Source organism: Cetorhinus maximus, chromosome 3 (genome assembly GCF_964194155.1).
Source record: "Cetorhinus maximus chromosome 3, sCetMax3.hap1.1, whole genome shotgun sequence".
NCBI lineage: Eukaryota > Metazoa > Chordata > Chondrichthyes > Lamniformes > Cetorhinidae > Cetorhinus > Cetorhinus maximus.
This window is the reverse complement of record NC_135881.1, coordinates 18619529-18636185: the sequence shown is the minus strand read 5'-3', so window position 1 is coordinate 18636185 and position 16657 is coordinate 18619529. Positions and strand designations below refer to the sequence as shown.

Here is a 16657-nt window from a genome sequence, read left to right as displayed (position 1 = left end):
ATAGGCTAGCAGAATGGACAGACAAGTGGCAGGACACCTTTGGGTGGCCTGCTCGCCTGTGGGTGAATTGAGGCCCTTAATTGGCCACTTAAGGGCCTCCTTTCTCCACACATGGCAGGAGATGCCCACTCCAAACCTTGAAGTTCCCTGGTAAAACTTGGTGCCGGGCTGGTGGGGGGTGATGGGTGGGGGTGCCTCCTTGGTGGGCAACCTGTGCCACTGGAGGCCTCCTCAATGCTGGTAAAATTGCAGCGAGGGCGCGCAGGGTTGGGTAGGTGACAGGAATGGTGCCACTGGTATGGCATCTCCTAGTTCTTGTACCATCAGCTAATGGGATAAGCCTGTCTTTGCCTGCCTTATCTGCACCTGACTTAATGTTGCGCGACTCTATCAAATCTTCCCTCAATCTCCTTTGTCCAGGTGAGAATAAACTCAGTTTCTCTAATCTAATCTCATAATGAAAGTGTCTCATCCCTGGAACTATCCTGATAAACCTTCTGTATAGCCTCTCCTGGACCCTCACATCCTTCTTAATATGTGGTGACCAGAACTGGACACAATGCTCTAGTTGTGGCTTAGCCAGAGCTTTATACAGGTTCGCATATCTTTCCTGTTTTTGTACTTAATGGCCGGAATTTTCCAGCACTCCCTGCGGTGGGTTTCCCCGCGGTAGGGCAGGCGAGCCATTGAAATCTCTGTTCACATTGGTGGGACCGGAAGATCCCGCCGGCGTGAGGGTCTGGAAAATTCCAGCCAGTATCTTTGTTTCAAGTCTGTGACCTTTCATCAGAAATTCTGATGAAATGATAACTCTGCTTTTCTCTGCACAGATGCTTCCTGACCTGCTAAATATTTCTAGCTAAAATTGCCAAATATTTTCTGCTTTTATTTAAAATTAGGGAGAGGCTGCCTGGATTTATGAAAGATAATTGCTGTTTGAGAAATTTAGTAGATTTCTTAATGATGTATATTGATAAAGGAAATATAATCAAATGCACATGGGATACAGGATAATTTGATAAGGTGGATTCAAAATTGGCTTAGTTGTCGGAGACAGGATGATGACAGAAGTGACTGGAAGCCAGTGTCCAGTGGCATACCACAGGGATCTGTACTGGGTCCCCTATTATTCATCATTTATATAAACGACATAGATGATTATGTGGGGAGTAGGATTAGTAAGTTTGCGGATGACACAAAGATTGGCCGGGTAGTTAACAGTGAGGTAGAGTGTCTTGGGCTACAGGAAGATATAGACGGAATGGTCAAATGGGCAGATAAGTGGCAGATGGAATTTAACCTTGAAAAGTGTGAGGTGATACACTTTAGAAAGAGTAATTTGACAAGGAAGTATTCAATGAACGGCATGACACTAGGAAGTTCTGAGGAACAAAGGGACCTTGGCGTGTGTGTCCATAGATCTCTGAAGGTGGAGGGGCATGTTAGTGGGGTGATGAAAAAGGCTTATGGGACACTTGCCTTTATCAATCGAGGCATAAATTACAAAAGTAGGGAGGTCATGTTGGAGTTGTATAGAACCTTGATGAGGCCACAGCTGGAGTACTGTGTGCAGTTCTGGTCGCCACATTATAGGAAGGATGTCATTGCACTGGAGGGGGTGCAGAGGAGATTCACCAGGATGTTGCCTCGGATGAAACATTTAAGTTATGAAGAGAGGTTGGATAGACTTGTGTTGTTTTCGTTGGAGCAGAGAAGACTGAGGGGCGACCTGATTGAGGTGTACAAGATTATGAGGGACATGTACAGGGTGGATAGGAAGCAGCTGTTCCCCTTAGTTAAAGGGTCAGTCACGAGAGGACACAAGTTCAAGGTGAGGGGCAGGAGATTTAGGGGGGATGTCAGGAAAAATCTTTTTACCCGGAGGGCGGTGACTGTCTGGAGTGCACTGCCTGGGAGGGTGGTGGAGGCGGGTTGCTTCACGTCCTTTAAAAAGTACCTGGATGAGCACTTGGCACGTCATAACATTCAAGGCTATGGGCCAAGTGCTGGTAAATGGGGTTGGGTAGGTAGGTCAGGTGTTTCTCACATGTTGGTGCAGATTCGATGGGCCGAAGGGCCTCTTCTGCACTGTGTGATTCTGTGTTTAGGTAAGATATAGTAGCATAGTGATTAAATTACTGAAAGATTAAAATAGAGTTCTAGATTAAGAATCCAGAGTTGAAATCCCATCATGGCAGTTTGAGGGACTGAATTCAGTTTAGAAAAACCTGAAAACAAAAAAAAATCTGCTAGCTGTAAAAGTGAGTGCTTTTAGAAAGGGAGTTCAGGTAAATTCTCCGTCTAACTGAATAGAGTTATACTGCTGTTCAGGTTTCCCTTTTTTTTCCAAAATCACAGAATGGTTACTGAGCGGTTCTGGTGGAAACAATACTATCAATACACAGACCACATCTTCACTGTGAAAATTTCAGTCTCCAGTACAAGTAGTGTGGGGATTTTTAAAAAATTTTTATGGATTGACCTCTTGTGTGCCTTTATCTATACATGGAAATTAAATATGAGACACTGAAATTTGAAGTATTGGTCAGAGATTTTGTCGTATGAATGTATTAATTTCCAAGTTATTCATTAGGGCAGGATTAAAAAGACTCATTGACAGGTAAAGTGCCATTGTTAACCATTTCTAGTTGATCTAGTTGTGTTTTTTTGTGTGTTAGAGCATTTTCTAATGGTTATGATATTTTTCAACATTATGTTATTGCTATTTATTTTGTTTTTGCAGAAGCAGCTGCAACTATCATGAAGAAATCCACGACACAAACAGAGTACACAGCGAGTGCGGGAGAGAAAGTAGTTCTTGTTTGTGAAGTATCTCAGTCCAATGTCGAAGGGAAATGGTACAAAAAAGGACAGGAAGTAAAACTGAGCAAAGCAGTAAATGTTGAATCAGAAGGTACAACACGAAGATTAGTCCTTCACAATACCAAATCTGGAGAATCTGGTGAATATGTATTTAAAACCAAAGAGGATGAGATTGCTATGAATGTTACTGTTAAAGGTAAGACAAATAAAATGAAATAACATTGTGGAAGCATAGATGATGCATTCAAAATACTAATTTTAGTTAAATCTCTTTATCTATGAAGAAGCAACTTCAACCTCACCCCAGTGTTTGAAGCGTCCATTTTAATTATTGGCTCAGCATGCTTTCATTGTAAATTTTCAGTTTAACTGCATGACTGTTAGTGTCAGAGGCTACAAAAGCAGTATTAACCTTTTCACTGTTAATAGTGCCTATAACAAGACCTCCAGGAACTGCCCCTCAGCTACACTTAGGTACTTTAAGGACTAATTGTAATGATTAATTAGTGTCAAAGATCCACATATTTCAATGATTTACTTTTGATAGCAGTATACTTTCTATGCTATTCTGTTTTTTAAGTGGTTCAGTTTCCAATTTGGTCACTTATCTTCAGAAATAAGTTTTTAAATTTGTTTGGGTGATGTGGGCAATGCTGAAAGGCTGCATTTATTGCTCATCCCTGGTCGCTTTGAGAAGGTGATGGGCCTTGAACTGTACTGTCCTTGTAATGACATTACACCCAAAATTGCTTTAGATAGGAAATTCCAGGGATTTGACCCAACAACAATGAGGGAATGGAGGTAAATATCTGATTCAGGATGGTGCAAACTTGGGAGGTGATGATGTTCCTGTGTCCTTCTTAGTGGTGGAGGTGACAGTACTGGAGGATTAATTAGTGAAAGTTGAGAAACTTTAATAATAAAAATCGGAAAAAAACAGCCAGGCCATCACTGTGGGGGAGAGGTGGTGTTGTGGGAAGGAATCCCTCCAGATGGTGGTCTTTGGCTCTCCAAGGGATCAGAAGCTGTTGCAAAGTCATGGCTGCAAAAGGGATGAAACATGATGCCCCCAAATTTAGCGATGTCTCCCTTGGGTGCCTACTGGATACAGTGCAGGTCTGCTGTGAAGTCCTGTAACCTGGTTTGGGAGAAGACCAGCAAACAAGGTGACAAATCCAGCATGGGAAGTGGTGGCAGTGGTAGTTAGTGCCAACGCCCTACAAAAGAGGACAGCTGCCCAGAGCCGAAAGAGGATGAATGATCTCCTCCTTTTTGCCAGGCTAAGTCACTCTTCTTGTCACCCTCAACTCTCAGACTCACAAACCTGCCACACGTCCACTGGAATCTCACCCACTGCCAGTTGAAGGGACATCACCATTCACTCTAACACACATACAACTTCATCTGCCCTGCAGATTGTGTCCTTATCTCATCCATGGCACCACTCACCACCCACACATGTCAGGCTTCCTTCTCATCTGGTCTGACTGGCGTCCTGCTTACAATCTCTCCATCTGTCTTCATGCAGGACAAGCTGGCTCACAAAAAAAGGGAGAGGTCGCAGACTGGTGGAGGAACGCCTGACATCACGGTCCTCACGGGCTTTGAAAATAGAGTCATCCAACTGGCTAGTGACGATCTGAACCGTTCCTGTGAGGTTGGCAGTGCTCAACCAAGTGAGGATCCAGCAGTGCAATATCCATCAGATAACCATGCTGTGAATCACTTCCCCTGTTTGGTAGTCCCCTGTCATGCACCATTTATCTCTCCTAGATTTCGCAGGCACACCTGAGAAGCAGGTGAGGGGATCCACGAGCCAGGTCCTTGACTCAAGCCCCGAAGACATCTGGGAAGAAGAATCTGATGATGCTCCCTAATTGAAGACCTGTCATAGCACTCACACTCACCCTATACCAGCGCAGAGACACACACCTCGGTGCGACCTAGTTCTAGAACAGCCTCGGGGCCACAACCTGGTGAACGCATTGCACTGTCTGAACCACAACAGGCAGCGCCAGGGACTTCCCAGGTTTCTGGCACTTGGAGTACAGCTGGAGGCCAGAAATCTGCTGAATCTGAGTCAGATGAAGAGCCTCTGGACTTGGTCATATCTCGGTTGTTGGAGCTGCAAAGGCAAATCCGGGAACATCAGGAAAGGACATCTGCTGCACTCCTCAGATTGCAAGGCGCGATGGAGGAGTCCATCCGCCATCAGTCTGAGGTGATAGCGCTGGCATGCCAATGCACTGAGCTCAACACTAGTAGGATGGTGGCCACCATGGAGATCCTGGTTCAGGACATTGGTCCAGCATTGCTGCGCGGGCTGAACTGCATCTCTGATGCCATAGTTGGCCTCCAACAGTGTCAACGTGAGAGGGGTGTGGGGCAGCTCGATTTCACTCCAGCTTCCCTTCTCCTCAAGCAGTCGAGGGGCACCCATAGGATGGAGGATCAGCAGATGCACACCGTGGGGCCATCCACCCAGCTGACTCTAGGAGTGTCCAGCCCTTCCAAATCCCTTCTTCCTGTGACTCCTGCAGCTCCAGCTCCACAGGCTGAGGAGGGTGCCACTGCCACACAGCAGGAACCTGAAAGCAGGCCTGGGCCCTCCAGATCTCGGCCCTCCAGAGGGCACCTGCCAAAGTCTTCGCAGACCGGGTGTAGGAGCTATCAGGCTGCCTCCACCTCCGCTGTGGATGCCTGGGGAGTGCCAAGATGTAGCGGTAGGGTTAGGAAAGTTAAGAAGGTGTAACTCTTTTTGAGCACAAACCAAATAAACTAAATTAACAAACTAAGGGACAAAGTAAAAGGCAGCCCCTTAAAGGGAAACTACCCCTTACAGAGAAACTGCAAAAAGAAGATGTAACTCTTTCGGGTCACAACCAATTAAACTAAATTAACAAAATCAGGGACAAAGTAAAAGGCAGCCGCTTAAAGGCAAACTGCAAAAACAAGACAAAATTCAAAGGAAACCTACAAACATCAAACCAAAATGTGACCAAAGGGGTCAATAAAGTACCTCAGTCCCCGCGGTGCCCACTGAGCACGGAAGGCCTCCACGGTACTGGAAAAAGATGTAGTTGCACAGCTTGGGCACGGGTGTTAATTACTTGTACATAATGTTCACTATTGTAAATAAACTCCCAAGAATGTCTTCTTGCCTCTGGCTTCTTGTTATGATGAGCAGTGTTTGTGTCACTCAGATGTGAAACCTTGGTTCCTGCACACCTTAAAGGCAGGTGTCTCGATCCAGGTCCGCTTCCCTGTGCAGCGTGTAACCTTCAGACCAAAGTGATGACCCTGCTTTACACTCACTGGACACATTAGTGATGCCTGCACCTCGATGGTGCTTGTCATTGCTGCCAGAATGAACTGGGCAGGTGTCACAAAGTTCTGTCATTGTCTCTGTGTGCTCTTAGCACCTTTGAAGTGGGGCCATTTCTTCAGCATCTGCGACCAGTGACACTATGCTCCTGAAGAGGTCAGGTACTGAAGGCTGACAAAGGATCAAATACATTTAAAGTTTCATGGTTGGATGTCCATGATATGACCCTGATCACAGAGCGCAAGCGAGCTGCCCTCAGCCAGACAGGAGTCCGACATTCACAGAGGCAATGTGAAGATCTACGGAGTGTCCTCACTGCATGTCGTCATCATCCTCCTGGAATCTAGCGACTATTAGGGCCTCCACTGCATCTCCATGTCATGAGCTTGAGCAGTGAGGGTATGTGGGCTGCTGTCGGCCACACAGGAGTCAAATGCTCACAGATGCAAGGTGAGGCTGTCAGGACTGTCCTCACTGCATCTCACCATCATGCTCCACGAATCGTGTGGCTTTGAGGGCTTCCCAAGTGAGCCTGACTCATCTGGCCAGTGTGATGGCCTCATCACCAGCTTCCTGTTTGGAGGATACGTGCAGCTCCATCATCTCCTCCTCAGCCAGGTGCTTCCTCACCCCCTTGCAGCGCAGATTGTGGAGCATGCAGCAAGCGACGATGATGTCCGACAGCCTATTGCAGTGCTCCATCGGGTGATTTGCCTATCGTTTGATCTACCAAAGTTCGGTTGGTGTCATGAGCCTTGTTGTACCTTTGCTCTGCTGCAGTCTGAGGCCGCAGCATGGGTGTCATCAGCAACGTCCTCTGTGGGTAGCCCTTGTCCCCAAAGAGCAAACCCTGCAAATTCTCTGGACCCTGCAAGATGTCATGGATGTGAGACCTGCTAAGGTTGACGTGCCCTGGGAATTGTGCTCAGACCTGTAGAATGTATTTGTGGTTGTCGCACAGCAGCTGAACGTTCAGCAAGTGGAAGCCCTTGTGGTTGACGTAGTTGACTGCTCGTTGCCATGGAGATCTAAGTGCTGCATGAGTGCAGTTGATGGCACCCTGCACCTGTGGAAAACCTGAGATCTGCTCTCATCCTAGCGCTTTTGCTTCCTAGCTTTCCTGATCCTGGGTGAAATGCAAAAAATTCTGTGCCTTCGCGAAGGTGGCATCCATGACCTCCTGGATGCACTTGTGTGTGGAGGCTTGCGCGTTCCTGCACAGTTCACAGGTGGGAGTCATCTATAGGCCCCAGAGAGTTGCCTCACTTGTAGGACAAAGTATAAATCAGGAAATAATGGAGGCGTGTAAGAAGGGCGCTACAATTGTCATGGGTGATTTTAATCTGCATATTGAATGGACAAATCAGATTGGCAAGGGTAACATGGAAGACGAATTTGTAGAGTTCATCAGGGATTGTTTCTTAGAGCAATACATTGCAGAACCTACCTGGGAACAGACTATTTTCGATCTAGTAATGTGTAATGAGGTGGGATTAATAAGAGATATTGTAGTTAAGGATCCTCTAGGGGGTAGCGATCACAACATGGTAGAATTTCAAATTCAGTTTGAGGGCGAGCAACTCGGGTCTCAAACCAGTGTCCTCAACTTAAATAAGGGCAATTACAGAGGCATGAGGAAAGAGCTACTATAGTGGGCTGGGAAAATGGACTAAGGGGAAGGTCAGTGGATGAGCAGTGGTGGACATTTAAGAAGATATTTCATAAAGTTCAGCAAAAATTTATCTCCAGTCAAAAAGAAGGACTCGAGAAGGATGAACCACCCGTGCTTAACAAAGGTGGTCAAGGAGGGTAACGAATCAAAAACTAAGGCATACAAAGCGGTGAAAACTAGTGGTAGGCCAGAGGATTGGGAATTTTTTAGGAACCCGCAGCAGATCACTGAAAAGCTAATATAGAGGGAGAAAAGTAATTATGAAAGTAAATTGACAAGAAATATAAAAACAAACAGCAAGAGCTTCTACAGGTATATAAAAAGAGAGTGGCTAAAGTGAGCGTGGGACCCGTGGAGGATGCGACTGGAGAATTGATAACGGAGAACAGGGAAATGGCAGATAATGTAAACCAATATTTTGTCTTGGTCTTCATGGTGGAGGACACTGTAAACATCCCAAAGATATCAGATAAGCAAGGAGCTAATGGGAGGAAAGATCTTGTAACCGTCTCTATTACAAGGGACAAAGCATTTGACAAACTAATGGGACCAAAGGCAGACAAGTCGCCAGGACCTGATGGCCTGCATCCAAGGATTTTAAAGGAAGGGGCTGCAGAGATAGTGGAGGCATTGGTCGAAATATTCCAGAACTCAGTTGATTCCAGGAGGGTCCCAGCGGATTGAAAAACTACTAATGTGACGCCCCTGTTCAAGAAGGGAGGGAGACAAAAAGCAGGAAACTAGGCCAGTCAGTCTAACATCTGTCATTGGGAAAATGCTCGAGTCTATTATTAAGGAAGAAATAGCAGGACATTTAGAAAAGCATAACGCAATCAAACAGAGTCAACATGGTTTTGTGAAAGGGAAATCTTGTTTGACAAATTTGCTAGAGTTCTTTGAGGAACAAGTGGAGTTGATAAAAGGGAACCGGTAGATATAGTGTATTTGGATTTCCAGAAGGCACTCAGTAAGGTGCCACATAAAAGGTTATTGCACAAGATAGGAGCTTACGGTATTGGGGATAATGTGTTAGCATGGATTGAGGACTGGTGAACACACACAGTCGGGAATAATGGGTCTTTTTCAGGTTGGAAAGACGTAACTAGTGGAGTGCCAGAACGATCAGTCCTAGGACCCCAATTATTTACTGTCTATATTAATGACTTGGAGGAAGGGGTAGAGTGTAATGTATCCAAATTTGCTGATGATATATAAATAGATGAGAGGGCATGTTTTGATGAGGACACAAAGGATCTGCAAGGGGATATAGATAGTTTGAATGAGTGGGCAAAAACTTGGCAGACGGAGTTTAATGTAGGAAAGTGTGAGGTCATGCACTTTTGTAGGAAAAATCAAAAGGCAGGCTATTATTTAAATGAAGAGAGACTCCAAAAAAGTGCAGCACAGAAGGATCTGGGTGTTCTTGTGCATGAAACATAAAGTTAGCATGCAGTTGCAGTAAGTAATTAAGAAGGCAAATGGAATTTTGGCCTGTATTGCTAGGGGGTTGGAGTTTAAAAATAGGGAAGTCTTGTTACAACTGTACAGGGTGTTGGTGAGGCTGCACCTGGATTACTGTGTACAGTTTTAGTCACCGTATTTAAGAAAGGATATACTGGCATTGGAGGCAGTTCAATAGAGATTCACTAGGCTGATTCCTGGGATGAAGGGGTTGACTTATCAAGAACAGCTACACAGGTTAGGCCTTTATTCATTAGAGTTTAGAAGAATCAGAGGTGATCTTATTGAAACACACAAGCTTCTGAGGGAGCTTGACAGGGTAGATGTTGAGAAGATGTTTCCACTAGTGGGAGAATCTCAAACTAGGGGACATAGGGAATAAGGGAACACTCATTTAAAACTGAAATGCAAAGGGATTTCTCCTCTCAGAGGGTGGTGAATGTCTGGAATTCTCTACCCCAGAGAGTTGTAGAGGCTAGATCGCTGAAAGTATTTAAAGAGGAGGTAGATAGATTTTTGAAATATCAGGAAGTTAAGGGCTATGAGGAGCTGGCACGAAAGAAGAGTTGAGGCCTGGGGCAGATAAGCCATGATCTGATTGAATCATGGGGCAGGGTTGAGGGGCTGATTGGCCTACTCCTCCTATTTCTTATGGCCTTATAAGACCATAAAACATAGGAGCAGAAATTAGGCCATTCGGCCCATCGAGTCTGCTCCGCCATTCAATCGTGGCTGATAAGTTTCTCAACCCCATTCTCCCGCCTTCTCCCCATAACCTTTGATCCCTTTACCAATCAAGAACCTATCTATCTCGGTCTTAAATACACTCAATGACCTGGCCTCCACAGCCTTCTGTGGCAATGAATGGCGTAAAAATTAAGTGCTGCAGTCACTTTCATTGGCATTGGATGCCCTCCATGTCCTCGTGGCGTCAAGTTCTGCAGCAAGTGGCATATGTGACCAACCAGTTCCCTAGATATGCGCAGTCTTCGGTGACACTGGTTCTTGGTCATCTGCAGGGGTGACAGGCACTGTCTATGGACCCTGGGTCTAGCGAGGCGCCTACGAACGATGGCTCACTGTAGATCTTCAGCTGCGTGCGCAGCAGGCCTTGCTGCCCCTTCATCTTGAAGGAGGTGCTTCTCTGTTTGTCGAGCCAGGCGCCTCCACTGCACTCTTCCACTTCTTCTCTTGTCTTCGTAAACCATGAGGCATACCGCTAGATCACATTGCTCCATTATCCTGATTTTTTTTTTCTGCAGGATCAAAGAGAGAGATGCATGGCTTAGCATAGGTGTACTAAGAATCTCTCCTGGTTAAGTCTGAAGGCCCCATCAATCATACAGGAGAGTGCTGGCCGCCACTTGGATGGCCAGTGTGTAGTGCGCTCCTGGGTGTCTGAAACCCCACCCAAGTTCGCCCCACTCCACTTCACCGATTGGCAGCAACTTCGGCCATTGGACTGCATGCTGTACTCTAGCTTAGGTACAGGCATTCTCCTAACCCACACTGCAAGCTGTTAGCTTGAACCATAATGTATACAATTCCAAACCTTAATAAAGACATTGTAAGGTGCTGTGAGCACCTCCGCCAGTGACTGTGCCATGGCCACCTTTCGCAAAGAGATTCTACAACTTGCCCAGTCAGCCCATTGCTCTGCTGCCCCCTAAAACCCACTGAAGGATGAACAGTTCTGTAGCATTTGGTGCCACTTTCATGCCTTTGCATTGCTTGAGTGGGCAGAAATGCTTCAGAGGCCTGACTCCAAGCATGTTAATGGAGCTGCAGCTGAACAGCCTCAGCTGCGGAAGAAAGCTATTTTTGACAAGTTTTTCCAAGTGCATGGCTGCTTCCCTCACCACCCCCTTCCTACCCCCAGCCCCCTAGCACGTGCTTGAGTATTTCCTTCAGTCTATGCTGCCTTTCTCCCCAGCCCAGCCTGCCCCACACCGGAGCCCTTGCCCCAGCACTGCATTGAAAGCCAGCTGGGAATAAGGTACTTGCCTGTTCCCCCCGTGATTGAGCGGCGCCTCTGCCTTGACGTCCTACAGGCGATGCTCAGGAACGCTGCGCAAGGTTGTATGCACTCGTCTCTGAGTTCCTCTCGAAGTTCAGGTTGCCAGGTGCACATTCCTTATGTGCAGTTGTGAAACACATAGGCGTGATTGGGTGCTCAGATGATCCTGCGGGGGAGGATGATTCTGGCAAGCAGGCCTTATAATTAGATGGAAATGTATTAAAATGACGTTCCCGATGTGCAGTGCAGGAAATGCGGCTTGTCATTGACGGTTGGGCGGACGATCACAAACTGGTTTCACAATGGCGTAAAACCGATTTTTGGACATCTTGCCATATTGTTTCCTGCCCACCCACCATGACGCCTGACACCAGTGGGGCTGGAAAATTCCAGCCATTGGCAAAATCAGTCGCAGAAAGAACAACTTATTGTAACCATTTTAAAGATGTCAGTCAAGCAAAGTCAGCAATTCACTTCACTTCAGGCAGCATCTGTGGAGAGGTAATAGCATTAACGGGCTGAATTTAATGGCTGCACTGGTGGCAACCCCGCCACAGCCATTTCCAGAAGCCCTGATGGAATTAAAGTCAGCAGTTAACCATCTGCTGTTCAGCTCCAGCACTTTTAAAGGCGAGGAGCCTGCCTCCAAGAGCTGCTGGGAAATTAGGTGGTCGCCAGGTCTTCAACCCCAATTAAATGCGTCTGAGGAAGTGGTGGTCTTAACTGGTATTGCAGGAGGCTCAGAGCAGCAGCAATTGGAGGCCCCAGAATAAAGGTGAGTGGGGAGGGCTCTGGCGAGGGAGTGGGAGGTGTTTAGTGTGGAGGGCATGTGGGAATCTTCCAACGGGGCCAGCCATTGCCACTGGGGGTGGGGGTGGGGCATTTCATGGGCACAGGGTGCCAGGTCAGGCGGGCCCCCCTGAGCCCGCAGGAAAGTTGCAAGGGTTCAGAAGAGGAGTCAGATTGGACTTGAAATGTTAACTCTTGTTTCTCTCTTCATAGTTGTTGACAGATCTGCTGAGTTTTTCCAGCAATTTTTGTTTTTATTGCAAGGGTAAACTTGGTGACCTGCCAACGTGGCATAGCCCCCAGCAGCATAGAATACCACTGGCAGCAGGACTTTTTGTGAGCCTTAAGAGCCTTAATTGGCCAAGGGGCAGGAAAGCTGGTCTCGATCTTCCCCATCCCTGTGGGGAAGTTGGAATGGTGATGGACTCGCCACCTGCTGCATTCCCACCTAATTATGCAGCAAACCGCTTCCTAGAACGCTCCTGGGGAGTGGGGGGGTGGGGGCATTAAATTTTGTCCTATATCTCAGGTTGATGATCTTTCATCAAAACTAGAAGAAGTTAGCGATTTAACAGTTTTCAAGCAAGTTAGAGAAATGAAGGGAAAGGGGAAAGAATAAAGGGTTTGGGTGGGTCTGTGTTTAGCTGGAAAGCAGAAGCTGTAAAGTAACAAAAGGGATGATGGTGCCAGACAAAAAGCAGGAAATATGGGTTACGACAATAAAAAGGATGGGCTTGTTGAGCCTAATTACACTTTCCTATTCTTAAAAAAAATCATAATTTTACTTACCAGTCAGAACTCTTTTGTTTGCAGAACCAGAGCCAGGGTTTGTCAATAAAGAATCAGTTGAGAAAGAGATAACAGTTCGTGCATCAGAGAATGCTATTCTCAGCTGTGAAGTGTCCCAACTCAAAACTGAGGTCAAATGGTCCAAAAGTGGAAAAATTCTCAGTCCCAGTCCGAAGGTTAAACTTGAAGCTGATGGTAGAATTAGAAAACTTGTCATTCAGAATGCCGAGTTAAAGGACGGAGGCAATTACATCTGCGAAGCAGCCGGAGAGAAACTGATTTTCCATATTGAGGTTACAGGTTAGTAATCATTGTTGATGGTTTACTGTTGACTTTTAATATGTTCTCTGAAGGTATTGTCAAATTATAGTTATCTCTCACCTTGCATTTTTCTAACATATGGAATTCTTTGGAGTTTCTCTCTAATGCCATAATTTTGCTGGTTACTAGAACTTTCTCCCTAATCCTTCTGCCTTGCTACTTTCACTTGCTTTAAAACAACAGCAGTTTGTATTTAGAACAAAGAACAAAGAAAAGTACAGCACAGGAACAGGCCCTTCGGCCCTCCAAGCCTGCGCCGATCATATTGCCTGTCAAACTAAAACATTTTGCACTCCTGGGGTCCGTATCCCTCTATTCCCATCCTATTCATGTATTTGTCAAGCTGCCACTTAAACACCACGATCATACCTGCTTCCACCACCTCCTCTGGCAGCGAATTCCAGACACTCACTACCCTCTGCATAAAAAACTTGCCCCGCACATCTCCTCTAAAGTTTTCTCCTCTCACCTTAAATCTATGCCCCCTAGTAATTGACTCTTCCACCCTGGGAAAAAGCTTCTGACTATCTACTCTGTCCATTCCACTCATAATTTTGTAAACTTCTATCAAGTCGCCCCTCAATCTCCGTCGCTCAAGTGAGAACAATCTGAGTTTCTCCAACCTCTCCTCATAGCTAGTAACCTCCAGACCAGGCAGCATCCTGGTAAACCTCCTCTGCACTCTCTCCAATGCCTCCATATCCTTCTGGTAATGTGGCGACCAGAATTGCACGCAATATTCCAAGTGTGGCCTAACCAAGGTTCTATACAGCTGCAGCATGACTTCCCAGCTTTTATACTCAATACCCCTGCCGATGAAGGCAAGCAAGCCATATGCCTTCCTGACTACCTTATTCACCTGTGTTGCCACTTTCAGTGACCTGTGGACCTATACACCCAGATCCCTCTGCCCGTCGATGCACTTAAGGGTTCTGCCATTTACTGTATAATTCCTGCCTGTATCAGACCTTCCAAAATGCATTACCTTGCATTTGTCCGGATTAAACTCCATCTGCCATTTCTCCGCCCAAGTCTTCAACCGATCTACATCCCGTTGTATCCTTTGACAATCCTCTTCACTATCTGCAACTCCTCCAACCTTAGTGTCGTCTGCAAACTTACTAATTAGCCCAGTTACATTTTCCTCCAAATCATTTATGCATACTACAAACAGCAAATGTCCCAGCACTGATCCCTGCGGAACTCCACTAGTCACAGCTCTCCATTCAGAAAAGCACCCTTCCACTGCTACCCTCTGTCTTCTGTGACCAAGCCAATTCTGTATCCATCTTGTACCCAGCTCACCTCTGATCCCGTGCGACTTTACTTTCTGTACCGGTGTGCCATGAGGGACCTTGTCCAAGGCCTTGCTTAAATCCATGTATATAACATCCACTGCCCTTCCATCGTCGATCATCTTTGTCATTTCCTCGAAAAACTCGATCAAGTTAGTGAGACACGACCTCCCCTTCACAAAACCATGTTGCCTCTCACTAATACGCCCATTTGCTTCCAAATGGTAATAAATCCTGTCACGAAGAATCTTCTCCTTAATGATATCCCATATTAAGATAGTTCCTTTAACGTAGAAAACGGTCCCAAAGAGTTACACAGAAGTATGTGTGGTAAGATACAAACTCCAACCAAATAGGGCGAGCATATAAGGCTTGGAACTGAGTTGGGTTTTAAAGAAGGTTTTAAAGGAAGCAAGGGAAACGGATGGATCAATTTGGAGAGGGAATTCTGGAGAGTGGAAGCAAGATGACTAAAGGCATGCCTGCCAATTGTTGATTGAAGGGAGGGATGTATAAGGGGCAGGTTTTAGGGCTGGAGGATGTATTAGAGGTAGGGAAGATGAAACCATGGAGAGATTTAAACACAAGGATGGGTTTTCAATTTAAAGCATTGGTGAATTGTGGTTAATTTGAACAGTTGAGTTATGGATGACTTCAGATTGTGTAGCAAAGAGAATTGTAAGGAGGGTGAGCAGTGGAATAATCAAGCTTGAATTTTTATAACAGCATATATGAGGGATTCAAGCAGCACATGGCATGAGAAGGGAATGGAGGTGGAAGTGCAAATCTGGGATGATTCCACCCAATGAGTTGAGAGGAATTCTGGGCCAATTGGAGATTAGAAATCCTTATCTTATAAAATTCACAACTTTTTACATATTAGATGTACTATTATATTGACATCCCATATTAAGCCTTAACTAACTTTGAGCTGAAATCGCTGGTTAGGTTTATCTCTGCCATTTCTCTCTCCAGCATTCCAATTGAATTTTTCTTGATTGTAGAACTGGAAGCCGGATTTGCCAATAAAGATTCAGTTCAGAAAGAAGTAAAAATTTGCCAATCAGAGAATGCTATTCTCAGCTGTGAAATGTCACAGTCCAAAACTGAGGTCAAATGGTTCAGAGATGGAAAACTACTCAGTCAGAGTAAAAAGATGAAACTTGAATCTGATGGTAAAATTCGAAAGCTTATCATTCAGAATGTGCAGTCAAAAGATGGAGGTGACTACATATGTGAAGCAGGTGGAGAGAAACTGACCTTCAATATTCAGGTTACAGGTTAGTAACTGTAGAAAATCCCCAGCATTCGTTTCCTCTTTAATATTTACAGTGTTCATCTGTTATATTACAAGAAACTTGTCAATGCGAAGGATCACTTTTTTTGTTTCTCTTTATCTCAATCTCCTTGAAATTGGTCATTATTTGTTAGGGAAGGGTATCAAGGGATATGGAATGAAAGCAGGCAAATGGAATTGAGATAGAGAAGCAAAAGACTGCAGATTCTTCAAATTTGAAATGAAAACAGAAAATGCTGGAATGCTCAGCTGGTCATGCAGCTCCTGTGGAGCGAGAAACAGAGTTAACGTTTCAGGTCGATGACCTTTCATCAGAGTTGAGGTACAGTTTGGCCCAGATTTAATTGAGTGGATGAACAGACTTGAAGCTTTGAATAGCTTACCTATGTGATGATGAAGATCATGGTCATTTGTCAACTGTGAGCCTCTAGAATGAATATCAGCAATTTAATAAGAGTAGTTGGTACGAAGCACTTAAGAGGTTGTGATGATTGGGTCCCGCACTGGGGGGTTGGAAGGTGCACCCGTGCTCCTTCCAAATCCACATGGAGCTAAATAATTTAACTTCTTGATTTGCTAGGGTCCATTGGGCAATTTTTCATGAATGCAGCTGTGGCTGGCTGCCTCAGGGCAGACCCAAATTTTAGGGCCTTAGTAGGCCTACTAAGATCTGGGCTGCAGAGCACCCGTTATTCAGCAGAGCACCCGTTATTCAGCAGCATGTGCCATTCCTAGGAGTGGCCCAAAGTGTTGGTTCAGTATAATAGGAATGGGGAGAAGTGCTTTCCTTTGGATTACAATTTGTTAGGCATCCTAATAGGCATGGGAACATGGAGGATAATCTGATTTGTCCATTTTCAGCTCAGGA

The 16657-nt window shown here is 45.5% G+C and overlaps 1 protein-coding gene across 1 annotated transcript in view; it reads left to right on the top strand.

Moving 5' to 3' along the window:
- Positions 1 to 16657, top strand: part of obscnb (obscurin, cytoskeletal calmodulin and titin-interacting RhoGEF b) — a 691209-nt gene that overhangs the window by 83479 nt on the left and 591073 nt on the right. Inside the window, exons 8-10 of the mRNA XM_078536828.1 lie at positions 2744 to 3019; positions 12901 to 13176; positions 15497 to 15772. Of these exons, the coding sequence (XP_078392954.1) occupies positions 2744 to 3019; positions 12901 to 13176; positions 15497 to 15772 (828 nt within the window). The remainder of the gene's footprint in view (positions 1 to 2743; positions 3020 to 12900; positions 13177 to 15496; positions 15773 to 16657) is intronic.